Consider the following 27,441-nt stretch of genomic DNA (forward strand, 5'->3'; position numbering starts at 1 on the left):
TTGCTGCTTTGGAATGTGGTTGGAGATTGTTTATCCAACAGGTGATTGTTTGATTGGTTTCATGTGAATTGTTTTTACTTAATGACCAATCATGGTCAGGCTGTGTCAGGACTCTGGAGAGAGAGTCACAAGATTCATTATCATTCTTTGTAGCCTTCTGTCTGTATCCTTTCTCTATTCTTTAGTATAGCATGATAATATAATATAATATAATATAATATAATATAATATAATATAATATAATATAATATAATATAATATAATATAATATAATATAATATAATATAATATAATATAATATAATATAATATAATATATAATATATAATATAATATAATATAATATAATATAATAATATATCAGCCTTCTAAGAATATGGAGTCAGATATAGTCCTTCCTGCCATGGGGGACCCCAGAAAATATTTTTTTTATTATTTATTTTTTTATTTATTTATTTCACCTCTGATTCTCTCCCCATCCACAGCCAACTCCCTGCTTTATTGTGATCCCAGCGTTCGCATTCCTGCTGGGAGTGGGAAGCACTGTGGGGCTCTCAGGAGCTCCTCAGAGCCCATTAGAGGCTCTCTGGAGCCCAGGCTGTCTCCTCATTGTGTGAGAATTGCGAGCTGAGTGTGCCAGGCAGCCCTGCAAGGGAAGGTTCACTCTGAGGTTAATGCACTTTATCCATCACTTGAAATTCCTGCTGTTTTTTCCAGCTGAGGCACCAAGTTCATCCAGGCAGGAGCTCGGGGAAAAACAAGGGTTCCTGAAAGGCCCCCTGGACTGAGGGGAAATGCACATTTTGGGAGCTTTTTTGGCAAAAAATAGGGCAGAAAAAGTGGGATTTTTGCTGAAAATCCTGGCTGTTCATTCTGGAATGGGATGAAGCTCCCTGGGGGAGTTCAGTGCCTGTTCTGAGCCCATCCTGCAGTGTCCTCAACTCCCCCATCCCAGGGGATGTCGTGAGCTCTGTCCCTTCTGATTTTCCTGTCATTCCCAGCTCAGGCTTTTGGGATGCTGGAGCTTTTCCTTGTTGTTCCTTTGGCACCATCCAGCCCTGTCCTGAGCGGCATCCCATTCCCTTCCCCCCTGACCTGATCCTGTTCCCTTTCCCAGCCATAATCCCGTTCCTTTTTCTCATCCCTGATCCCATTCCCTTTCCCATCCCTTTCCCAGCCCTGATCCCATTCCCTCTCCCAGCCTTGATCCCATTCCCTTCCCCAGCTCTCTCCTGATCCCATTCCCTTTCCCATCCCTTTCCCAGTCCTGATGCCATTCCCTTTCCCCCTATCCTGAGCTCTGGTCCCATTCCCTTTTCCATCCCTCTCTCAGCCTGATCCCATTCCCTTTCCCAGTTCCCATCCCTGATCCCATTCCGTTTCCCAGTTCCCATCCCTGTCCCCATTCCCCCTGCAGCAGGACCTTGGAGCAGACTCCAGTCCTGAGCCCTTCCATCCCATCCCATCCAGCCTTTTCCTCCAGGCAGGGCAGAGATGGGTTTATTCCCTACAATCCTTCCCTGGGAGTGGGGCTGGGCCCTGCCTGGCTCCATTCCCGGCTGGGATGCAGGGGATGAGCAGCATCCCACAGGCCCCAGGTGTGGGAACGCCTGGAGCTGTTTCAGCTCTTGCCTCAGTTCTCTGTCCTGAGCTCCAAGAGCAGTCTAGCAGAGCTCCTGTCACAGAGATATTTTCTGAAAAATCCCTTTGCCAGGATCTTTTCTCCTGAGAGGCTGGGAAGCTTCAGCTTCTCCATGTTTTGCTCCTCTGGAATGTGAGGTTGGAGAATTGTTTACCCAGCATGTGAATTGTTTTTAATTAATGGCCAATCACAGCCAGCTGTGTCGGACTCTCTGAGTCTGTCATGAGATTTTATTATTTATTATTTTATTTTATTATTTATTTATTATTTTATCATTCCTTTTTTTTTTGCTAGCTTTCTGACGTCTCCTCTCTCTTTCTTTAGTATAGTTTTAGTACAGCATTTTTAATATAATACATACCATAAAATAATAAATCAGCCTTTTGAAACATGGAGCCAAGATTCTCATTTCTCACCTTGTCCTGGGGACCCTCAAACACCACCACAAGCTCTGAGCTGGGCTTTGGATTTTCCTGCCTCCCAGAAATGGCAGTTCCTTGCACAGAATTAATTACCTGGGCTCTGAAGCAATAATAATAATAATAATAATAATAATAATAATAATAATAATAATAATAATAATAATAATAATAATAATAATAATAATAACAACAATAATAACAATAACAATAACAACAACAACAACCTGGGCAGGTTCCTGTGCTCAGTGCTGCTGCTGAGGTCATTCCATGGGCAGGATTTGCAGAAATCCCTTCCAGAGGAGATGGCCATGGATGCCCCAGGGATGCAGGGATGGGGTTGGGAATTCCCTGGGTGGTTCCCAGCCCCTGGCAGGGCTTGGTTCCATCCCCAGGGCTCCCCAAGGAGAAGGCAGCAGGAAAAGCTGAGGGAGCTGTGGCTCCATGGTGCCTCCATGGGAAGGGATTCAGGGACAGGGGTTGGAGCGTCCTGGGCCCAAAGGGAGCCCCAGATCCTGGATCCCAGATCCCAGCTGCTTCCTCAGGGAAGGGCTGAACATCCCCCAGGGAATTCTGGAGGGTTTTGTTGGTTTTTTAGAATAAAATTTGTAAAATCTGCTCAAAGCCAAGTGCTGCTCCTGGGGCATTACAGGGTGGGAAGCTCAGCCCCAGGTTTTCCTTAGAATTTTAGGGAAGAGCCTCAGACCCCTGGAGATAATTTGGGACAGACCCCTGGAGTTAATTTGAGCGTTTGAATTTGGAGTCAGTGCAGCTCTTGAGTTGGGGTTAATCCAGCTTATCCCGAGGTGCAGGAGAAAAGGGATTTTGTGTCCTTGCAGCATCTGTGGGACCTGGCAGCATTAATTGAGATCAATTGTTCTGGCTGATAAACCCACATTGCTCTGGGAGATTTACAAAACATCTGGAAACCTTTTCTGGGGGGATTTTCCATGTTTTCTTTCCTTCTATCTATGTTTTGGATAAAAGAGTTGGGTTTTGTGGCCCCCAAACCCAGGAAGAGCCACAGAGAGCTCCCAGGCCAGAGGGGAAGGGCTGGTTCTGGATCAGAGCTGGTTCTTGATCATAAAAAATAAACTTTTTGATTCCATGGGTGCAGATTTCCTGGGTTTATCTGAGGATTAGGATAAGGTTTCCTAAACCTGCAGGTGCTCAATCCCAAATCAGCTTTCCCTGGGATGAGCAGGATCAGGAATGACAGGATCAGGGAGAGCAGGATCAGGGAGGGCAGGATCAGGGATGGCAGGATGAGGGAGAGCAGGATCAGGGAGCTCCTGGGATCTTCAGGGCTGGGAAATGTCCTGGGATGGTGGGAATGTGAGAGGGACAGAGGGAGGGGGCAGTGACAGGAAGGTGACAGTGGCACCACCACAGGCTCTGCCTCGCCCTAAGAACTCCAGAAATTAAAGTAGAACCTCAAATAAAACTCTGGGACAGAAGGGCTTCAAAGGAAGGGGCTTTACCTTAAATCTCCAAGTCTGGAGGCTCCCAGCCAGGAATTCCTAATTCCCAATATCCCATCCATCCCTGCCCTCTGGCAGTGGGAGCCATTCCCTGGCTCCTGTCCCTCCATCCCTTGTCCCCAGTCCCTCTCCAGCTCTCCTGGAGCCCCTTCAGGCCCTGCAAGGGGCTCTGAGCTCTCCCTGGACCTTCTCCTCTCCAGGTGAGCACCCCCAGCTCTCCCAGACCCCAGCTGTCCTCCCAGTGAACATTCCCTGCCTCCAGAGGGGCTCCAACCCTTGGATCAGCTCCTTGGATCTCTCCACCCCCTTGGTTTTCGGGAGTGTCAGGATCACCAACCTGAAATTCCATTGGTTTGGGTCTCTTGGGAAGGTTTTGGCTTGGATAAAGAGTCCAGGGATAAAAAATGCTCCCTTTGGAATCCCTTCCCAACATCCCATCCATCCCTGCCCCTGGTTCCCAGCAGGGACCCTGCCATAGCTGGGACAGAGACAGCACAAAGCCACACTCCATTGTCAGAAGGCTTCATTCTAGTGGTTTTTATTGTGGCATGCATGCTTTTTATACATTCTTAAAAAACTCATAAGTTTACACTTTACTCACTGGTCACCAGAGACAAACCAAGTGCTCATTGGAACAGGCAGTTACAGGTTTCTCTTATTATACTTCTTTCCTTCTTGGTTTCTATGTCAGCAACCTTGGTAGGAAATTCTTTCAGGAGTAAACATGGATCCTCTGATCCAACTCCTCTCTGGCTCACAGAAGTTGCTGTAAAACCTTTTCCACCACTGGTGTGCAGGGGAACTCTGGAGTGTCCCAAATTAAATCTGACACTGTGACGGTGGTCACGAGGGTTCTTGGGTGAAGGAAGAGATGAGATCCTTGACTCCATTACAGAAGGCTTGATTTATTATTTTATGATATATACATATACTATACTATACTAAAAAAGAAAAAGAAAGGAGAGTTTCCAGAAGCTGCTAAGCTACCTAAGAAGAGAAAGTAAAGAATGATAACACACGAGCTGGCCTTGACAGACTGCGAGAGCCAGCTCTGCTGTGAGTGGTCACTGAACCAAAACATCCACACCAGACCAATCACGGGTCACACTGTTGCATTCCACAGCAGCAGACAATTATTGTTTACCTTTTGTTTCTGGGGCCTCAGCTTCCCAGAAGGTAAAAATCCTAAAGAAAGGATTTTAGTGAAAAGGATGTCTACGACGTGACACGATGTCGTGGTAGAGATGGAGACAACACAAAGCCACATGCTCCATTTTCAGAAGGCTTCAGACTGTTTTCATTACAGCAAGCATGCTTTTTATACATTCTTACAAAACTCATAAGTTTACACTTTACTCACTGGTCACCAGAGACAAACCAAGTGCTCATTGGAACAGGCAAAGACAAACAAAGTGCTTATTGGAATAGGCAGTTGCAAGGTTTTTCTTATTTTCTTATTTTTATTCTTATTATTTTCTTATTCTTATTTTCCTATTTGTCCTTCTTTCTTTCTTGGTTTCTGTGTCAAGGACCTTGGTAGGAAATTCTTTCAGAGGTAAACATGGATCCTCTGATCAAACTCCTCTCTGGCTCACAGAAGTTGCTGTAAAACCTCTTCCACTGTTGGTGTGCAGGAAACCCTGGCTGCAGCACCCAGGGTGTCCCAAATTACATCTCACACGAGGTCGTGGTAGAGATGGAGACAACACAAAGCCACACTCCATTTTCAGAAGGCTTCAACCTGTTTTTATTATGGCAAGCATGCTTTTTATACATTCTTACAAAACTCATAAATTTAGACTTTACTCAGACAAAATGCTCATTGGAACAGGCAGTTGAAGTTTCTCTTATTTTCCTTCTTATTTCCCTCCTTTCTCTTATTTCTCCTTCTTTCTTTCTTGGTTTCTGTGTCAAGGACCTTGGTAGGAAATTCTTTCAGGGGTAAACATGGATCCTCTTCTCAAACTTCTCTCTGGCTCACAGAAGTCGCTGTAAAACTTTTCCACTGTTGGTGTGCAGGGAAACTCTGGCTGCAGCACTCCCCAAATTAAATCTCACACAATGTCATGGTAGAGAGGGAGACAACACAAAGCCACACACTCCATTTTCAGAAGGCTTCAAACTGTTTTTATTATGGCATGTATGCCTTTTATACATTCTTACAAAGCCCATTGGTCACCAGAGACAAACAAAATGCTCATTGGAATAGGCAGTTGAAGTTTCTCTTATTTCTCCTTCTTTCTTTCTTGGTTTCTATGTCAGCAACCTTGGTAGAAAATTCTTTCAGGGGTAACATGGATCCTCTGATCCAACTCCTCTCTGGCTCACAGAAGTTGCTGTAAAACCTCTTCCACCACTTATGTAAAGGGAAACTCTGGCTGCAGCTCCCAGGGTGTCCCAAATTAAATCTCACACGAGGTTGTGGTAGAGATGGAGACAACACAAAGCCACACACTCAATTTTCAGAATGCTCCAAACCCTTTTTATTCTAGCCTGCGTGCTTTCTGTGCATTCTTACAAAGCTCATAAGTTGACACTTTACTCAAACCAAGTGCTCATTGGAACAGGCAATTCCGATTTCTCTTATTTCTCCTTCTTTCTTGCTTGGTTTCTATGTCAGCAACCTTGGTAGGAAATTCTTTCAGGGGTGAACATGGATCCTCTGATCCAGCTCCTCTCTGGCTCACAGAAGTCACTGCAAAACCTCTTCCACAGGATCCCACCCCATGGAATGCTGTGGGCACTTCTGCACTCCCGGGGGAGTCCTGGGAGTCCTGGAATGCCAGAGGAGCAGGGACATCCCTGCCATGGTCACACCTCCCACACTCTGGGGGTTCTCACTGATGGGAAGGAGCTGAATCCTGCTGGAACGAGGAGGAGGAATTCCAGATTTCCACACTGGGGAATGAGGAGGAGGAATTCCAGAATTCCACACTTTGGAATGAGGAGGAGGAAATCCAGAATTCCCCACTGGGGAATGAGGAGGAATTCCAGAATTCCACACTGGGGAATGTGAAGAAGGAATTCCAGAATTCCACACTGGGGAATGAGAAGGAGGAATTCCAGAATTCCGCACTGGGGAAAGGAATTCCAGAATTCCACACTGTGGAATAAGGAGGAATTCCAGATTTCCACACTGGGGAATGAGGAGAAGAGAGAGAAATGGAGCTAGAAACAAGTTTCAAAGGATGGCCTTGCCAATAACACTGGATACTTTGGAGAAATAGAACTGTGAAAGATGCACTGTAGTGGGACCCACGAGGGGTAATTTTAGATTATTGGCTTTAAGGCATTTACAGCATGGGGCGGTGTGGTGTTTGTGGGGGTCCCCAGGACGAGGGAAGAGATGAGGAATCTGACTCCATGTTCTCAGAAGGCTAATATAATATAATATAATATAATATAATATAATATAATATAATATAATATAATATAATATAATATAATATCATCCTTCTGAGAACTTGGAGCCAATTCTCATCTCTCACCTCATCCTGAGGACCCTCACAACACTGCAACACTCAATCCCTATTTTCTGGAGGATTCTCATGGTGCAGGATATCCCTGCACAGCTGAAGGCTTTGGGATTGGCACAGGCACTCCAGCTCCAGGTGTTTTGTCCCCCCTTTTCCCTCAGGTTCCGTGGCACTGCAGGGGATGGGCACTGAGGGGATCTGGGGGCTGCTCTGGGACACTCAGAGGAGTTTTGGGGCACTGGAATGTTGGAATGTTGGAGGAGATTTGGGACACTGGAATGTTGGAATGTTGAAGGAGATTTGGGACACTGCGATGTTGGAATGTTGGAGGAGTTTTGGGACACTTCGATGTTGGAATGTTGGAGGAGTTTTGGGACACTGGAATGTTGGAATGTTGGAGGAGTTTTGGGACACTGCAATGTTGGAGTGTTGGAGGAGATTTGGGGCACTGGAATGTTGGAATGTTGGAGAAATTTTGGGACACTGGAATGTTGGAATGTTGGAGGAGATTTGGGGCACTGGAATGTTGGAATGTTGGAGAAATTTTGGGACACTGCTGTGTTAGAATGTTGGAGGAGTTTTGGGACACTGGAATGTTGGAATGTTGGAGGAGATTTGGGACACTGCAATGTTGGAGTGTTGGAGGAGTTTTGGGACACTGCAATGTTGGAATTTTGTCAGTGCCAGAGCTGGGCACGGAGTTCAGCCGAGGGAATGGACAGGAGCTAATTAAGGCAATCAGTGAGGATGGATGCAGGGGGAGCACAGATTGTAATTAGGATCCAAATTAATCCCAGCCCAGGAGCTGTGCCTGGCACAGGCCCCAGGGCTCCAGGGCTGGGATGGAGCAGGGCTGGAACTACCCTCACCCTCCCAGACTCCTCCTCCTGCTCCATCTGCTGCTTCCCAAGGGCCTTTTCCAGGTGCCTGTGGCCTCGTGTGACCCATCCAGCCCCAGGTGGGGACATCAGCCTGAGGTGTCCCAGGCCAGCCACATCAGGGCACCCCTTTGCACATTCCAAGTGTCCTCAGCTTTGTGCTGGGGCCTGGATTTTAATGGATTTTAATGGATTTTAAATTTATTTTTATGGATTTTTGTGGATTTTAATTGATTTAAATTAATTTTTATGGATTTTTAATGGATTTTAATGGATTTTAATTGATTTTTAATGGGCTTTTAATGGATTTTTATGGGTTTTTGTGGATTTAAAAATTTATTTTAATGGATTTATAATGGATTTTTATGGGGTTTTTGGGATTTTAAAATTTATTTTAATGGATTTATAATGGATTTTTATGGATTTAAAATTTATTTTAATGGATTTTTATGGATTTTTAATTGATTTTAATTTGATTTTTATGGATTTTTATAAAATGAGAAACTTTTTTTTGTTAAAAAGACCCCACTCTTCCCCCAAAATCTTTCCAAATCCCAGAAAACCAGAGGACCTGTCCTCTTCGGTGGTCCCTGATGGTGTCACCTGGTCACAGGTTGGACTCTGTGACCTTGGAGGGCTTTTCCAACCTCAGTAATTCCACGTTCTACCAAAAAGAGCCTTGAGAACTGGGGTTCCTGTGTTCATTTGTGATCTCATGGGAGATGGGAATATCCAGGTGTTGTTCCCAACAGCCCATAAATCCCAGCGAGCCCCAGCTCCTGTCCTGCATCCCTTTGCTGTGTGTGCAGGGAACCAGGGACTGATGGAATCGAGGAGAGGGCAGCACTTCCCTTGGCTTGGGCACCAACAGAATTCCCAAAGATTTGGAGTTCTCCATTGGAGTTGCTCCATTTGGTGCTGGAATTTTGGGGCTAACAGTTTTTTTGGGATTTAACAGGTATTTCCTGTTAAACACCCACTCAAGGGAGATGAATTGGAGCTGGAGGGGGAATTTTATGGATTTAGGGCAGCTCTGAGGAGTCCTCCCCATTCCCACAAATCCTGGCACTAATGGGGCATTCCAGGGGGAGGCTGATGGCACAAATCAGGAGAGAATGGGAATATCCCTTAGGGAATTAAACATGGAGCCAAGGGCTCCTCTGCCAGTGTGTAACTGGAGTTGGAGGCTGGGAATTGTGAGCCACTGGGAATGTTTGATGCCATCCCATAAAACACAGATTGGAGAGAGTTGAGCACGTCCAGTGGCAAAAGCTGGATTGGGAGGGAGGGAGGGATGTGCTGGGGAGGGATGGATGTGTGGGGTTGGGGAGGGATGGATGTGTTGGGAAGGGATGGATGTGTTGGGAAGGGATGCCTGTGCTGGGGGGATGGATGTGTTGGATTGGGATGGATGTGTTGGGTTGGGAGGGATGGATGTGTTGGGAGGGATGGATGTGTTGGGAGGGATGGATGTGCTGGGAATCTTGTGTGTTCAGAGCAGCTATGGCAGTGCCAGCTGGACAGTGCCCAGGCACAAAGGGACCTGGGGCACTGATGGGCAGCAGGCTGGACATGAGCCAGCAGTGTTGGGAAGGATGAAAGTTTGACAAAAAAGTCTCACAGATATCTGTGCTTAGCAGAAAGATTTTTGAATGTAGAATCTGAAGGAATAGAGATGGAAGCAAGTTTTGATAGAGAATAAAAGAATTGCTGAGCCAATCTTACTGGATAACCAAGGAGCCAAAGGGTCTCTAAGTTAGAAGGGGTTTTTATGGCTTAGAGCAAAGGATAAACCCACCCCAAACAAGAAGGTGTTTTTACCAAGCAGGAAGATAGCACAGGCAAACAAGCCTGCCCATGTTGCAAGTAGAAAAAAGGTCTCAGAATTTTCCACTGCAAGAAAACTGAGAAACAACTTCTAGCTTAAATTGTAATGTACTAACTTTTAGTGATTGGAGAACAGTAACATGAATATGGTAATTACAGTAGTTATGATAGGCTATAGATAAAAGTTAAGGTATAGATTGGTTCTACTGTATGGAGATGCTCAGCAAAGAAAAGTATAGAATGCAATGTAACCAAAAGAAAAGTATATAATGCATTGTAACCTAAACTAAGGGTCTCCAGGCCTGCCTGCAGCTGGAGCTGACAGCTGTAGGCACAGCTCTGTCACCCACAACCCTGGACTGCTGGAACGTCTTGGATGGAATAAACTGCATTTGGAGAGCTGCCTGGAGTCCTGAATTCCTCATTCAGGCTCTTACACAGCAGTGTGCCCAGGTGGCCAAGAAGGCCAATGGCTCCTGGCCTGGATCAGGGATGGTGTGGCCAGCAGGAGCAGGGAGGTCATTCTGCCCCTGCCCTGGGCACTGGTGGGGTCACACCTGGAGTGCTGTGCCCAGCTCTGGGCCCTCAGCTTGGGAAGGACCTTGGGACACTGAGCACATCCAGAGGGGGCAATGAGGCTGGAGAGGGGCTGGGAACACAAACCCGAACCACTGAGGGAGCTGGGGCTGCTCAGCCTGGAGAAAAGGAGACTCAGGGCTGCCCCCATCACTCTCTGCAGCTCCTGAAAGGTGCCTGTGCTCAGCTGGGGCTGGGCTCTTTCTCCAGCAGCACTGACACAACCAGAGCACACAGTCTCAAGCTGTGCCAAGGGAAATTTAGGCTGGATATCAGGAAAAAGTTTTTTACAGAAAGGTGATAAAGTTCTGGAATGGCTGCCCAGGGAGGTGATGGAGTCACCATCCCTGGGTGTGTTTAACAAAGCCTGGATGTGGCACTGGGTGCCAGGGTTGAGTTGAGGTGTTGGGGTTGGGTTGGACTTGATGATCTTGAAGGTCTCTTCCAGCTGGTCATTGTGTGAATCTGTGGGAATTTTGGGAATTCCCAGGAACCAGGGAGGTGGTGGAGTCACCATCCCTGGATGTGGCACTGGCTGCAGGGTTCAGTTGAGGTGTTGGGGCTGGGTTGGACTCGATCATGAAGGTCTCTTCCAGCCCAGTGATTCTGTGAATTCTGTGATTCTGTGAGTTCTGTGATTCTGTGAATTATTGGATCTGGGCTCCTCATTTGGGAAGAACATTCCCATTAATGCCAGGAATGGGGTTGATCTGCCTTCAGGGCGTGCCTGGGACTGGGATCAGTGGGGTTTGGGGCAGCAGTCTGGCAGGGATCAGGGATCAGTGGGGTTTGGGGCAGGAATCAGTGGGGTTTGGGGCAGGGATCAGTGGGGCTGGGGGCAGCAGCCTGGCAGGGAAGGCTCTGCAGAGCCAGAGCTGCTGCAGGGGAGCCTGGGCTGCCTTCCCTGGCAGCGCTGCCTGACAAATCCCAGTGGGAATCTCAGCCTTGGAAAAGCCTCAGCTTGTAAACACGGCCCTGACAAGTTCCCTGGCTGTGCTTCCCTGGGCTCCACGGGGAGATCAGAGCTGCAGGGAGGGAGGGATGAGCGTTTCCATGTCTGACATCGCCTTCCTGACAGCACCAACAAACAGGAGTTTAACAGACTGCCCGTGCACAGGGAGCAGATGCCAAAGCTCCTCCTCTCCAGAGGTTCCGCCTCCTGCATTTTGTTCATTTTTGGGAGAGCTTTGCCTTGTGCTCAGGTGAGGGTGACCCAAATCCCCTTTGGCATCCACGGCTCTGGGATTTTTGCATTCTCCGGTGTTTGTGTAGGATTGGGGTGTGGATAATGCATGAAGAGGATGCCCTAAAGGCTTGGCTTGCACCCCCTCTGCTGGGACTGGCCTTGGATTCCTTCCCTCTGCCCTTTGTTGGGAAAGGACATTAAATCCTTTCTCCCATTCTGGGAGCTCCCTCCTTGCCAAGGGTCAGCCCCCTGGAAGGGGATTCCTTTGGGATCCCTCACACCCCTGAGGGCACCTGCTGGGGTTTTCTTCCCATCATTCCATCATCTTAAAGAATGTCCCACTGCCTCCTGCCTGGGAGGACAAAGGAACCATTGGGATGGACTGGGATGGACTGGAGACTGGATACTGGGATTGACTGGGATGGAGACTGGGATTGACTGGGATGGAGACTGGGATGGACTGGGATGACTGGGATGGAGACTGGGATGGAGACTGGGATGGACTGGGATGGAGCCTGGGATGGAGCTGGGATGGAGCCTGGGGTGAGACTGGGATGGAGCATGGGATGGAGCATGGGGATGGAGACTGGGATGGAGCATGGGATGGAGCATGGGATGGAGCATAAGATGGAGCATAGGATGGAGCATGGGATGGAGCATGGGATGGAGCCATCCCTCTATCTAAGTGCCATCAAGACAGGGCTTGGTGCCACCCTTAAAATTTTGATTTTGGTGTTTTCACCTAAAAATCTTGGCATTTTACCCTTAAAATCTTGGAGTTTTCCCTCGAGACCTTGGGATTTTCCCCTAAAAATGTTGGGGTTTCCCCCTTAAAATCTTGAGGTATTCCCCTCCAAATTCTGGGGTTTTCCCCTTTCAAATCTTGGTTTTTTCCCCTCAAAATCATGGGGGTTTCCCCTCAAAATCTTGGGGGTTTTCCCTTTAAAATCCTGGAGTTTTCCCTCAAAATCTTGGGGTTTTACCCTTAAAATCTTGGTGCAGTGGGAGAGCTGGGAGCCCTGGGAATGGATCCCTATGGCAAAACCCAGGAAATAAAGTATTTTCTCTTCCTAAACAGGATCTTTTCCCCATCTTCTCATGGATATTCTTGCACAAACACATCCCAGTTTTTCAGCTCCACGTTCCCCTTCTCCTGGACCCATCTTGAAAATTGCTTTGTTTTCTTTTTTTCCCACTCTGCATCAATACCTTGGATGTGGCTTGCTGGGAAATGTCTCTCTGAGCCTTTGTGTCCCACAATTGTGAGAAATTACTGCACAGGATTCCAATTCCCTCTTTTTCCTTGGTTTTACCTCCATCTGGCACCTCCTTCCTGCCTTCCTGCCCTCACCTGCATCTCCATCTGCATTTGGAAAAGTCATTCCCAGGCTTCCAATGAGTTCCTTTTCCCATCATTTTTCTCTGGATTGAAGGGCAGATTTCTCAGCAGGAATGTTTTTTCTGTGCATCCTGCTAGAAGCTGGAATGCCTCATTTTCCATGACTCCTGATAGGCCTCTGGAATACCAATCCCAGGCCTGATGGATTCACAGGCAGCAGGATTTGTTTATCCAGGGCTTTCTTGGAGCACTTGGTGGTGGTGGTGTTTGGTTTTTGCCGGAATCTGTTTGGGATGCCCCTGCTCTGAGTTTTAGCTTCCCAAAATGATAATTTTCCTTGGGCTTCCCTTGGCTAAGGAGGAGCTCAGGAAGTCACTCCAAGGTAGTTCATGGGTTGGACTCCATCCTCTCAAAGGCTTTTCCTAACCTAAACGATCCCATCAAATCCCATTCCACAGATTTAGAATTATGTCACTTTATGCCCAAGCAGGGATTTTCCAAGGAGCTGTCAAAGGCCCCTGTGCTCCTTCAGAGGGAACAAATTGGAATTTTTATGGACTACTCTCAGGGAACGTGTCTGGAATTTTGTTTCTGGCCCATTTCATTGGAAGTTAAAGCATTTCCAAGAGCCAGGAAGGTTTTTTTTCCCCTCAGCCACACAAATTGAACTTAAGTCATCCTGCTCTGCTTGTGTTTGCTGCCTCCAGTGAATCCCAGCCCTTCCAACAGCTCCAGGGTTTATCCTGATGATCTGATAATGAGTCCTTCCCTGTTGTCAGGGAACCTGAAAACAAGAGAAGATTCTGGAAAAACAATGTTGGATTTTCCCAGATAATCACTCCCAGCAAAGGGGAGAGGGGGAGGAAAATCCTCGGGAGGGGCTGAGGGAACAGGAGAGGGGCAGGACACAGGAATGGCTTCCAGGAGGGCAGGGATGGATGGGACACTGGGGAGGAAACCTGGAGGAATTCCTCCCTGGAGGTTGGGGAGTAATGTGACCATGTTCACAGGGGTCTCAGGATGAGGGAAGAGACGAGGATCTGACCCCATGTTTCACAAGGCTGATTTATTATTTTATTATATATATTATATTAAAACTATACTAAAAGAATAGAAGCAAAGATTTCATCAGAAGGCTGGCTAAGAATAGAAGAAGAAAGAATGATAACAAAGGCTTCTGTCTCAGACAGAGTCCAAGCCAGCTGGGCTGTGATTGGCCATTAATTAGAAACAACCACATGAGACCAATCACAGATGCACCTGTTGCATTCCACAGCAGCAGATAATCATTGTTTACATTTTGTTCCTGAGGCCTCTCAGCTTCTCAGGAGGAAAAATCCTAAGGAAAGGATTTTTCAGAAAATATCCTGGCTACAGAGTGTCACCGTCATATTTTCTGGAAAAATCCCCTGGCCCAGGATTCTTGACCTGGGAAGCTGCGAAGCCTCAGAGAAAAGGAAAATAATTCTTATCTCATTTGCTTCTCCTGTGCTGTGCTCATGTGGAATGTGTTTGGAGATTGTTACCCACAGGTGATTGTTTCATTGGATTCTGCTGGGAGTTGTTTTCACTCTTTGGCCAATCAGGGACAAGCTGTGTTGGGACTCTGGAAAGAGTCACGAGTTTTCATTATTATCTTTTTAGCATCCAGTAAGTATCCTTTCTGTATTCTTTAGTATAGTTTAGTTTAGTATTCTTCAATATAATATAGATCCTAAAATAATAAATCGGCCTTCTGAGAACATGGAGTCAGATTGATCATTCCTCCCTTGGTCGGTGGTCCCACAAATACAGGAGGGGAGGGGCTGGAATGAATGGAATGGAATGGAATGGAATGGAATGGAATGGAATGGAATGGAATGGAATTCCCACAGCAGCTGTGGCTGCCCCTGGATCCCTGGAAGTGTCCAAAGCAGGCTGGAACACCCTGGACAGTGGGAGGTATCCCTGCCCATGGCACTGGGTGATCCTTAAGGTCCAAATCCAAACTATTCCATGACTCCATTGATCCTGGAACACCACAGTCCCATTTACTGGGAGTTGGAATGAATGCACATGGATTTTTGAATTTGGAAATATCTTTAAATGCCATTAGAAATAATGTTTTGTGTCTTTGGGAACAACAGGAATCCCTGTGGCTGAGAGGTCCCATGGTTGTCCTTTCCCAGTCCCCATGAGGTCTCTTTCCCTGGGATTGTGATTCCAGCCCTGCTCCCCCTGTCAGGTTCCATCTTTTCCTTGGATAAACACATCCTAACAGGAGCTTTTACAGGGAATTTTTACAGTCATATAAAACCACCCCATCAAATTGCCTGGATTTATTTGCCTGCAGACTCCAAAATCAATCCCTGGGCTGTTGTTCCCATTCCAGCCTTGTTGTTTCCCCCTGATTTTTTCCACTGCAGTTTTTCCTCCTTGCTGGATTTTAAACTCCCCTCATTAGGAATTTTTGACTTCTGCCTTCAGAGCCTATCTGGGAAAACCCATCCATGGGGCTGCTTCCAGAGGCTGAGCTTCTCTTTCCAGCCTGAGCTGTTTAATCAGTCAGGCAAGTATTCAAATGGGATTATTTTTATTTGGATATCAAATCCTTTTGAAAGGATGTATTGTTTTTTCCCCTCACAAACACTTCCTATTTGAATTCAAATATTATTTCCTTTCTCTCCCATCCCACCTGCTTCCCTGGCACTTGGATTAGTCAGGATATGTCAATATTTGAGGGAATAAATCTCTGCTGGCTCCAGCGTCTGTTTGGGTTTCTGATTCATCTTGGGGTCAAATGAGCTCAGCAAATGTGGGGGAGATTCCGGAGGGACTGGAGCAGCTCTGCTCTGACTCCCGTGCTCCAAGTGCTCAGTGCTGGGCTTTACTGGCTCTTACTGGTTCGCAAACTGGTTCTTACTGGTTTAAATGGTCGTCACTGGTTTAACTGGTTGTTACTGGTTTAACTGGTTGTCACTGGTTTAAATGGTTGTTACTGGGCTTTCTGGAGCCTTTGTCCCAGGAAGAGTTCTGGATGTCCCCAAGCTGTCAGTGCAGGGTGGGGGGGATTGGTTGGGGTTAAATCTGGGATTTCTGGGAGTTTTCCCATTCCAGGGGGATCCTGAGCTGAGCCCGGGCCCTGAGTGCCACCAGCAGCAAAGGTGACATCTCTGCTGCCACCAGGAGCTTTGGGTTCCCACTGGGAATCCTGTGTTTTATCCCACTGGGAAATCTGTGTTACCCCACTGGGAAATCTGTGTTTTATCCCGCTGGGAAATCTGTGTTATTTCACTGGGAAATCTGCATTATCCCACTGGGAATTCTGTGTTTTACTCCACTGGGAAATCTGTGTTTTACCCCACCTGGAAATCTGTGTTACCCCACTGGAAAATCTGCATTATCCTACCAGGAAATCTGTGTTTTACCCCACCTGGAAATCTACATTATCCCACTGGGAAATCTATGTTTTATCCCATTGGGAAATCTCTGTTTTACCCCACTGGGAAATCTGTGTTTTTTCCCACTGGGAATTCTGTGTTATTTTACTGGGAAATCTGTGTTTTCCCACTGGGAAATCTATGTTACCCCACTGGGAAATCTGTGGGTTTTTCCCACTGGGAATTCTGTGTTTTACTCCACTGGGAAATCTGTGTTATCCCACCTGGAAATCTGTGTTATCCCATTGGGAAACCCATGTTTACTCTGCTTGGAAACACATGTCCACCCTGTTGGGAAACCTGTGTTCTTCACATGTCCATCACTCTTGGAAACCAGTGTCCCTCCCTCTTGGAAATCCATGTGCACTCCACTTGGAAATGTGTCCATCCCACCTGGAACCAATCCTGTGTCCATCCCACATGGAAACCTGTGTTTGCTCCCCTCAGAAACACTCTGTGATCTGTGGAAAAGCTGTGTTCCCTCCCTTGGAAACCCACGTGTCCTGCACCTGGAACCTGGTGTCCATCCCCCTGGAAAACCCCTGGTCTCCCACTGAAAAAACTGTGTTCTCCCTCTGGAAACTCATGTTTTGCCACTGGAAAACTCTGTTCTCCCTCTGGAAAACCCATGTTTTGCCACTGGAAAACCCATGTTCTCCCACTGGAAAACCCATGTTCTTCCGCTGGAAAAACTGTGTTCTCACTCTGAAAGACTCATGTTCTTCCACTGGAAAAACTGTTCTCCAGTGGATTTCCAGAACACTGGAAAACCCCTGTTCTGGGGTTCTGTTTCCAGTTCTCCCACTGGAAAAATTGTGTTCTCCCACTAGAAAATCCCTGTTTTCCCTCTGAAAAACCTGTGTTCCACACATCCCTCCTGGAGCCCTGTGTCCACCCTGTTGGGCACCAATGTCCTCCCTGCTTTGCAGTGCTGGTGATGGAAGTTCCACCTGGGCTTTGCCAGGAGTTTCTATCAGGAATCCTCCCCAAATAAGACTAAAAAAGAGCAAAATGATGGAGGAAATCTTTCCTCATTTCCCCAAGTGTTTTTAACTCTTCCTGTTTTCCAAGCAATGGCAGAGGGAGGAATGAAGGGATATTGGAGTTTTAATGCCAGGAGAGCATTCCCATGGCCTAAATGGGCTGAGACTCCACCCAAAACCAGGGAATTGTGTGAATTTTTAGCAGGAGCTTAAGGCCTGTGTGTGTTTGTCAGAGCTTGGACTGACTGGAATTACTCCAGGAGCTTTTGAGCTTTCCCTCCAAACAGCTTTTCCTTCCTCCCTTCCCTCTTTTACTTTCCATAAGGAAAGCACAATGATTAAACAAATTATTAAACCTGAATGGATTTCTGGGGATATTTGTGAGGCTATTTCTGAGGATATTTCTGTGCATATTTATAGGGATATTTATGTGAATATTTCCCCCTGACATGCAGCTTGTGGCTGTTCACCTCTGCCAGTTGGGAATGGGGGTTAATTCAGTGGGAAATATTCCCTGATTCCTCTCTTTTTTCCTCACAGGTGTTTACAAAATATGGGAAATGCTACATGTTTAACTCAGGAGAGGAGGGGCGGCCTCTCCTCACCACGGTGAAGGGGGGGACAGGGAACGGCCTGGAAATCATGCTGGACATCCAGCAGGACGAGTATCTGCCCATCTGGGGAGAAACAGGTAAGAGCTTCCTCTTCCTCGGGTGATTTCCTTGGAAAAACCATCCCATCCCCATCCCATCCCATCCCATTCCATCCCATCCCATCCCATCCCATTGATCCCATCCCACCCCATCCCATCCTATCCCATTCCATCCCATGAATCCCATCTCATTGATCCCATCCCATCCTTCCCATCTCATGCCTAAACCAGCTCTGGGAGCAGGATCCTGCTCAGTCCAGGATGTGTCACTTTTCTCCCTGGGGTTTGTGGTGGCCCCTTGGGAGCAGCATTTTGGGGAGTGCTGGGTTTGGGTGTCCCAGCCCCAAGGTTTGGGATGCCAGGCAGGAATGGCACTGCCTGTCCTGGGCAAGGGTGGCATTTGTGGGTGACAGGAGTGTGGGGACACCTTCAGAGGCTCCAGCACATCCCTCTCCCCTGGAAAGGCATTTTTGGGAGGCCATGTTCAAGGTGGACTCTCTGGGTTTTCCTTCTCCTCGGAATTTGGGAATATTTGCTGCTCTGAGTTTTGTTTGCTGGGTTGGTGCTTTGTGGGTGGAGCAGGGACTGGGTTCCTTGGCTTTGGAGCATTTGGGGTGGATGGAATCTGTGTAGGAATGAACCTGGGCAGGGCTGGAACGCAGAGGAGCTGGAACCCTCTGGTCCTGGAGCAGGAGGTGCTGACCAGGAGAGCTGGGCTGTGGGATGTCCCTGGGGCCTGTGGGTGGGGATGCAGCTCCTGGAGTGGATGTGGAGCTGTGGGGAACACTGGTGCCTTCAACAGATTACGGATCATGGATCCTTTCATGGATACTGGATCCTTTCATGGATCATGAATCCTTCAATGGGTCATGGATCCTTCAATGCTGCTGCAGAAACAATGGGCAGGAGCATGGGGGACAGGATGGGGACAGTGCCACCAGGGCCACCCGGGCACAGCAGTGCCCAGCAGTGGTGGCTGCAGCTTTCCTGAACCCATGGTGGCATTTGAAACCAATCATCCCAAAAAGCTGCAGGAGAACTTGCCAGGAGCTGTGTTTGTGTGGCAGAGCCCTGTGGGAACGCTCCTCCAGGACGAGCTGTGGCGATTTTGGGAATCAGGGAAGGGAAAGGAGGAAATCCCTGCGCTGCAGGTTGGTGTCACCGTAGCTCTGTCACCCCTGCAGCCCCTCTCACAGCCCTGCTGGAGCAGAGAGGGGATTTGGCTTCCTTGGCTCCCAATTCCCTTTTCCCTGTGGGGTGTTTGACTCTCCCAAACACGAAGCTGTGAGCACATCAGCCATGCCAGGCTTTCAGAGGAGCTTTGCTCCCAGATTTCAGCTCCTGCCCCAGATCAGCTGGGCTGGCCCAGGTGAGAGGGACAACACAGGGATTTGGGATAATCTTTCCTCACTGGGGGATTGGTTTGAGCTCTTGTCCTTCTAAAGGTAAAACAGGCTCAACATGGGGGTGGGAGCACAAGGAGCAATCTCCACCTCAGGGCTTCATCTCACACAGGGAGAGATCCCCCAAGGGAGACAGAGCTGCCCTGAGGGACCTGTGGGGACAGGGACCACACCAGGGATGGCTTGGGGACATCCCAGAGCTGGTGAACACCTGGGGCTTTGTGTTCAACCCAGCTGGGGTCTCATATCATGGAATCCCAGGATGGTTTGGGCTGGAAGGGACCTTAAAAATTATCCAGCGCCACCCCTGCCATGGCAGGGACACCTCCCACTGTCCCAGGCTGCTCCAACCCTGTCCAGCCCGGCCTTGGGCACTGCCAGGGATGCAGGGGCAGCCCCAGCTGCTCTGGGCACCCTGTGCCAGGGCCTGCCCACCCTCCCAGGGAACAATTCCCAATTCCCAAGATCCCATCCAGCACTACCCTCTGGCAGTGGAAGCCATTCCCTGGGTCCTGTCCCTCCATCCCTTGTCCCCAGTCCCTCTCCAGCTCTCCTGGAGCCCCTTTCAGGCCCTGCCAAGGGGCTCTGAGCTCTCCCTGGAGCTTCTCCAGGTGAACATTCCCATATTTCCCAGCCTTTTCTCACAGTGCAGGACCCCTGGGAGTTTCTCCAAGGAGACCCAGCCCTGGTGTCCCATCATTCCCACTTTGGTGCCTTTTTGGTGCTGTCCTTTGGAGAACCTCTAGGATGTTCTGGGAATGTGCTGGGCTCTTCCATCCCTGTGATTCTGGGCAAGGTGGATCAGTCTAAAGGAGATAAATCAGCCTCACATTGCACAGGAGGCAAAAAAAAAAAGGAATAATAAATAAGTGAAGATAAAAATTGGGAGGGAAAAAGCTGAAGAAGGGAGGAGGTCCCTCACACCCGTTGGCATCAGCTCCATCCAGAGGGGATTGGGGATGGCAGCTGCTGCTCTGCTCCCTCCTTCAGACAGCTCCTGAGCCCTGGCTGTGCCACAGGCACTGGAAACCTGTCCTGGCTGGGGGCCTTGAGCCTGAGGGAGAAAAAACAGCCCCAAGTGTTCATTTTGGTCAAAAATCCTGGGGCTTGTGGTGTCTTCGGGGTTCAGAGCTGACTTTGTGGAGGATCCTGTGAAGTTCAACACCCCCTGGTGCCCTCCTGCCCCATCACTGCTCATGCCACCAGGCTGAGCTGAAACTTAGACTCAGCCCAAGATCAGAGGCTCAAGGAGGGAGTCTGGTGCCTGGAGCTGGTTTAGAGTTGGATTCTCATGTCCCAGGATCTAAGCTGGTATTGGAGTCTCCTGTCCCTGGACCTGGGTTGTGCTGGATTCTGCTGTCCCTGGGTTGATGTTTGATTCTCACATCCCTGGACCTGGGTTGATTCTGGATTCTCCTGTCCCTGGGTTGATTCTGGATTCTCCTGGACCTGGGTTGATTCTGGATTCTCATATCCCTGGACCTGGGTTGATTCTGGATTCTCCTGTCCCTGGGTTATGTTGGATTCTCCTGGACCTGGGTTGATTCTGGATTCTCTTGTCCCTGAGTTATGTTGGATTCTGCTGTCCCTGGGCTGATTTTGGATTCTCATATCCCTGGACCTGGGTTGATTTTGGATTCTCCTGTCCCGGGGTAGATTTTGGTTTGTGTTGGATTCTCTTGTCCCTGGGTTGTGTTGGATTCTCTTGTCCCTGGGTTGTGTTGGATTCTGCTGTCCCTGGGCTGATTTTGGATTCTCGTATCCCTGGGCCTGGGTTGTGTTGGATTCTGCTATCACTGGGTTGATTTTGTATTCTCCTGGACCCGCCTTGATTTTGGATTCTTCTGTCCCTGGGTTGATTTTGGATTCTCTTGTCCCTGGGTTGATTTTGGATTCTCCTGGACCTTAATTTCAAATTTATAACAATTCAGAGGGTTTTCCCTTCCCACTGAGCTCCTGTCTCCATTGTCACTGGGAGGGTGGCACAGGGTTGATTCTGGATTCTCCTGTCCCTGGGCTGATTTTGGATTCTCATATCCCTGGACCTAGGTTGTGTTGGATTCTGCTGTCACTAGGTAGATTTTGGATTCTCCTGTCCCTGCGTTGATTTTGGAATCTCCTATTCCTGGGTACATTTTAGATTCTCCTGTCCCTGGGCTGATTTTGGATTCTCCTGTCTCTGGACCTGGGCTGACATTCTGGGTTCGGATTGCGCTGGGAGTTATTGAGGTCTCTTTAAACCCGGAATTTTACAGGATTCAAGGGAAAACTCCATGAACAGGGCTCTGATTTGCTGAGGGGATGAAGGAGAAGCTCCTGGGCTCATTCCCAGGAGCCTTGGCCATGTTCTCAGATAGAGCTGCTTGCCCTCAGAGCTGAGAACTCTGATCTTTGTAGAACTTGGATCTTGGCCTTTCCTTGAGAGCCTTCTCCTCTCCCATCCAGCCTGTCCTGGATGCTCTGGGGCTCCCTGGACACCCTCAGAATCCCAATGGGAGCTCTGGTGGGTGAGAGTGGCTGTTGCTATGGCAACACCTCAGCTCTGCTGGTGAGGGAGGGAGTTGATTATTTCCAAATATTTGCCTAATAATTTCAATGTGCTTGGAATTCAGTCCCCTCGGTGCTGCCTCTGGGCTGGGCTCTGCAAGGGAAGGAGCTCCAAGGGAATTCCAGCCCTGGAGGGGGACACGGAGTGGGAAATGGATTTCTAGAAGGTTCTCAAGGCCTGACAGAAGGCCCACACAGTGTGCATCAGTATGCAAGCTTTGAAATAAAAAGATGCTAACTTTAAAATACCATAAAATAAGACAAATGTTACTAAGAGAAAAATAAAACTAAAAACAAGTTTCAAAAAATAGCCTTACAAATAAGGCTAAATACTTTAAAGAAACAGAACTATGAAAGATACATGAGACCCACGAAAAGTAATTTTATATTATTAAAACATCTGCAAAATAATATAACAAAAAACAAACCAAAAAATACATATAGTATATAATATTGTACTATAGTATAGTACATATAGTATACTATACAATAGATACTATATATATTATATATACTATAATATAGTATACTATACTTATTATATTGTAGCATATTTATATTTTATTATATTACGTTATATTATATTATATTATAGTATATTGTAGTATATTATACTAGTATATTATAATTAAGAAATAATCAACTTCTAATTAGAATAGCGTCAATTATAACATCTATATTATCTCACCCTTCTCATGAGATTAAAAATAGAATAAAAGTGTATTTTATAAAAATAAAATAAAAATAGAATTAAAATAAATAAAATAGAATAAAACTAAAAATAGAATAAAATTTTTTAAAACACCTCTCAGTTACCCCATCTCTAAATCAAAATAAAAATATTATCTAGCACTCCCTGGTGTTCAGGGACAAAGGGATGTGGGCAGAGGGAGACCCATGGGATGGAAGGAGTTGGGTTTTCCCTTCCCCTGAGCTCTCTGTCTCTGGGAGGGTGGCACAGGGAATTGTGGATCCCTGGACCCCTGTCTGTGCCCAAGGCCAGGCTGTATCATTGTCACAATTTCAATGAAGGGAATGGGACTGCTTTTGGGCTAGGAAGGATTTATTGCTCAGATAAACATCAGTCTCAGAGGCTGTGAGTGTCTGGTTTGAACAGACAGGTGTCTGCTAAGGAAGGCAGGAGCCTCCCCTGAAATGGAAAATGCAAACCTCCTCCCTCCGAATTGTTATAAATTCGAAATTAAGGGGGGTTCTCAGGCATAGATATGGGAGCAGGAATAACAGTTCTTTATTAGGGAAGAAAAAAAAAAAAAAATTGGAGATCTGTATCACACCCAAGATAGCTCAGCCACCTCAGATGGCATCAAATCAGCAGGATGGCTTCTGTGGCAGTGTTGGAAACAGAAAAGTTTTAATAAAAGGCAAAATAACAAAGCTCTTTACAGAGAAAAACCGAACCAGGTGCAAGAGGTTCTTGCTCCTGGTAAAACATCTCACAAAAGCCATTAGTTCCTTTGTTCTCTTCTTTTTCTAGTGAATTGCTCAGGTGGGACCTTTTGGCCTCTGTCCAATTGGGTAACTTAAGTTTGAGGTGAAGTCCCCCAGGTCCTGTGAGGTGTCTTTTCACCTAATTGAGGAGAGAAACTTCTGGGCTTTTTTCCTTTTTTAGGAGACAAAAGATAATTTGGTCACTCCGTCAACAGGGGACACATTCCTACAGTGCAGTGAATCAAACCAACCCTGACAGAGTCAGAACCCAAGCTGACACCCTGTGGGTCAGGGTGCTGGCAGCAGTCCCATTGGAATTGTGGCTCAGCCCTCCTGCAGTGTCAGGGGTGGTTCTGCTGGAGCAGGGATCCTGTAGAAGGGTGGAGTCTTCTTCTGAAGATCCAGTGGAGAAAAAGGCAGCTGCTGTTCCTCTAGGAAATCCAGTGGAAGTGCTGTTCTGGTGTCCCAAAGCTCAGATTGTGCCCAGGTAGGAATGCTTGGCTCCTCCCCTGGGCGGAGCATCTCCCCATGGGATGATGGAATTTTATCAGTGGCCGTGGACAGAAGCGATCTCCTGGAGGGAGGATCAGGTATCCTGGCTAACTCAGTAATCTTAGCTAATTCAGGGAATTCTGGCTAATTCAGGAATCCTGGATAATTCTGGGAATTCTGGCTAATTTAGGGATCCTGGCTAATTCAGGGAATCTTGGCTAATTCAGGAATTCTGCCTAATTCAGGGAACCCTGGCTAATTCAGGCAATTATGGATAACTCAGGGAATTCTGGCTAATTCAAGGAATCCTGGCTAATGCGGGAATCTTGGCTAATTAATTCAGGAATCCGGGCTAATTCAAGGAATTCTGGTTAAATCAGGGAATTCTGGTTAATTCAGGGAATCCTGGCTGATTTAGGGAATTCTGGCTAATTTAGGGATCCTGGCTAACTCAGGGAATTCTGGCTAATTCTGGGAATTCTGGCTAATTCAGGGATCCTGGCTAACTCAAGAATCTTGGTAATTAATTCAGGAATTCTGGCTAACTCAGGAAATCTTAGCTAATTCAGGGAACCCTGGCTAATTCAAGGAATCCTGGCTAATGCAGGAATCTTGGCTAATTAATTCAGGAATCCTGGCTAATTCAAGGAATTCTGGCTAATTCAGGCATCCTGGCTAACTCAGGGAATTCTGGCTAATTCAGGAATTCTAGTTAACTCAGGGAATTCTGGTTAACTCAGGGAATTCTGGCTAATTCAGCGATTCTGGCTACTTCAGGGAGTCCTGGCTTTCCTCAGGAAAAGGGCCAGGACATTTTAGATGGCCCCAAGCAGTCCCTAAAGGCCCCCCTGCCTTGGGTGGGCTGATCCAAGAGCAGATTTTCCTATTCCATAAAAACCAACAGCTTCTCCTGGCCTGATCCCCTCTGGGTCATTCCTGCCCCAGGCCCCTTTTATTCCCATTTTCAGGAGGGTGAGCAACACTGAGCCCCTGCGTTTGGGGGATTTTCCCAGTTTTTGCTGCCTGGGAATGCCCAGGCTCTCCAGGAAGCAGGATGGTCCCTGTGCAGCCCCAGCTGGGATGGCTTTTCCCAGCTGATTTTTAACCAAAACGACTTCTCTGGGAATTCCAGCCCTCCTCACTCTCCCAACCAGGAATTCCTAATTCCCAATATCCCATCCAGCCCTGCCTGGGAGCCATTCCCTGTGTCCTGTCCCTCCATCCCTTGTCCCCAGTCCCTCTCCAGCTCTTCTGGAGCCCCTTTAGGCCCTGGAAGTTTCTCTGGAATTTCTCCTCTCTGGAATTGTCCCAGAATTTTGTTCAACCAAAGGCTGTGAGCACAAATCAAACGAAGGAAAATCCTTCCAGGGCTGTGGATACTTCAAAAGCCTCCTTCAAAAAAGAAAGAAAAAAGGAGAAAAAAGCCCCAAATTCAAGGGAATGTTCATTGAGGGCAAACCTGAAGGAATCCAAACCTTCTGGCTTTGGGAATCTGGGGGAGCTGAGATAAGGCCCTGAAAATCACGGGATGAAGCATTAAAATGAAATCTGCATTTCCAGCTCTCCTTGGAGCTTTGTTGTTCTCAAATGCCCACAGCTGAAATAGAAGCCCTCAAAATAGCAGGAAAATGTGGGAAAACATGGGAAAATGTGGGACAACCTGGGAAAAATGTGGGGAAACGTGAGAAAATATGGGAAAACATGGGAAAATATGGGGAAACATGGGAAAACATGGGGAAATGTGGGAAAAACATGGGGAAATATGGGAAAATGGGGGAAAACATTGGGAAGACATGGGAAAATATGGGAAAATATGAGGAAACATAGGAAAATGTGGGAAAACATTGGAAAATATGGGAGAACATGGGAAAATGTGGGAAAACATGGGGAAATATGGGAAAACATGGGAAAACATGGGGAAAAGATAGGGAAATATGGGAAAATGTGAGAAAACCTGGGAAAATATGGGGAAAACCATTGAATTTGGGGTGGTGCCACCAAGGTGACAAAGTGTGGGGCTGTTCCCTGCCCCAGGAGCTCTAAAGGTGTTTGCAGACTTTGGATTTTTATTCCTGCTTTTTCCAAGCACGGGGAGTGAGGTCTGAGAGCCTCGGGTGAGGTTTGGGGGTGCTCTGGTTTCCCTTGGGAACCATCTAGGCCATTCCCTGATCCCAATCCTTCCCCGGGGGGCTCAATTTCCTTCTTGGAGGGGCTTGGAGCATTTTAATCAATCCCAGGGAACCCCCAGGAGATCTCAGGGCTGGAAAAAGCTTTGGAGATAAAAGTCTCTTCCAAAGGCTCATTAAATTTAATTGGATTAATCCCTTCAGCTCAGGGATAATCTTTTGCTCCCATTTTGTCCAGTTGGTGCTTGAGACCTCCCAGGTGCCTCCCGAGGGCAATTCCTGAATTCCTGGTGCTTAGGAGGGTGTGGGATATAGGTTTCCACTCTTGGGAAGGGTTTTCCCTCCTGGGAATGGTTTTTCCACTATTGGGAATGGGTTTTTCATTCCTGGGAATGTGAGAATGGGTTTTCCCTGCTGGGAATAGGTTTGCCACTCCTGGGAATGGGTTTCCCTTCCTGGGAATGGTTTTCCCTGCTGGAAATGGGTCCTGGGAATGGGTTTCTCCTTTTTGGGAATGGATTTTCCACTCCTGGGAGGGGTTTTCCTTTTAGGGAATGGGTTTTCCCTGGTGGGAATAGTTTTCTCTGCTGGGAATGAGTTTGTCACTCCTGGAATGGGTTTTCCTACCTGGGAATGAGTTTTCCCTGCTGGGAACAGGTTTTCTACTTCTGGGAAGGGGTTTTCTCTCCTGGGAATGGGTTTTCCTTCCTAGGAATGGGTTTTCCACTCCTGGGAAGGGTTTTCCCTGCTGGGAATGGGTCTTCCCTGCTGGAAATGGATTTTCACTCCTGGGAGGGGTTTTCCTTTTAGGGAATGGGTTTTCCCTGCTAGAAATGGGTTTTCCCTGTTGGGAATCGGTTTTCCCTGCTGGAGAGGCTCTGGAGGAGTTTTCCTTGTGCTGAGCAGCAGCAGGACCTGGCAGTGCTTTCTTACACCAGCATTGCTTGGGGCACCTCTGGAGGAGCAGAATAATCTGATCGGGAATATAAAATAATCTGTTCTGGAGGAGCAGAGAATCTGCTCTGAAAAGGGAAAAAAAACCTGCTCTGAAAGGACAAAAACTCTGCTCTGGAATATTGAATAATCACCTCAGGAGGAGCCAAGAATCTGCTCTGGAGGAAAAAATAATTTGCCCTGGAGGAGCAAAGAATCTGCTTTGGAATATTAAACAATCTGCTCTGGAGGAATAAATAAACAGCTTGGAAAGAGCAAAGAATCTGCTCTGAAGGACAAACACACTGCTCTGGAAGGATAAAGCATCTGCTCTGAAGGAGTAAATCATTTTCTCTGAAGCAATAAATAATCTGCTCTGGGATGCTAAATAAGCTGTGCTGGGGGAGCAAAGAATTTGCTGTGAAGGGCCAAAAAGATCTGGTCTGGAAGAAAAAATAATCTGGTCTGAAATATTAAATAATCTGATCTGGAGGTGTAAATAATTTGCTTCGAAGGAGTAAAAAATCAGCTTTGGAGGAGTAAATAAACAGCTCCAAAGGAATAAAGGATCTGCTCTGGAGGAACAAATAATTTGGTCTGGAATATGAAATTAT

The 27,441-nt window shown here is 47.3% G+C and overlaps 1 protein-coding gene across 2 annotated transcripts in view; it reads left to right on the plus strand.

The window, feature by feature from the left end:
* LOC115914108 (acid-sensing ion channel 2-like) overlaps window positions 1–27,441 on the plus strand; it is an 85,878-nt gene that overhangs the window by 24,976 nt on the left and 33,461 nt on the right. For both annotated transcript variants that reach the window (XR_004061415.1, XM_030966461.1), the window contains exon 2: window positions 17,766–17,916. Coding sequence is in view for 1 of the 2 variants with exons in the window: in XM_030966461.1 (XP_030822321.1) it covers window positions 17,766–17,916 (151 nt within the window). In the remaining variant the exon portion in view is untranslated. The remainder of the gene's footprint in view (window positions 1–17,765; window positions 17,917–27,441) is intronic.

This window comes from Camarhynchus parvulus, chromosome 27 (genome assembly GCF_901933205.1).
Source record: "Camarhynchus parvulus chromosome 27, STF_HiC, whole genome shotgun sequence".
Lineage (NCBI taxonomy): Eukaryota > Metazoa > Chordata > Aves > Passeriformes > Thraupidae > Camarhynchus > Camarhynchus parvulus.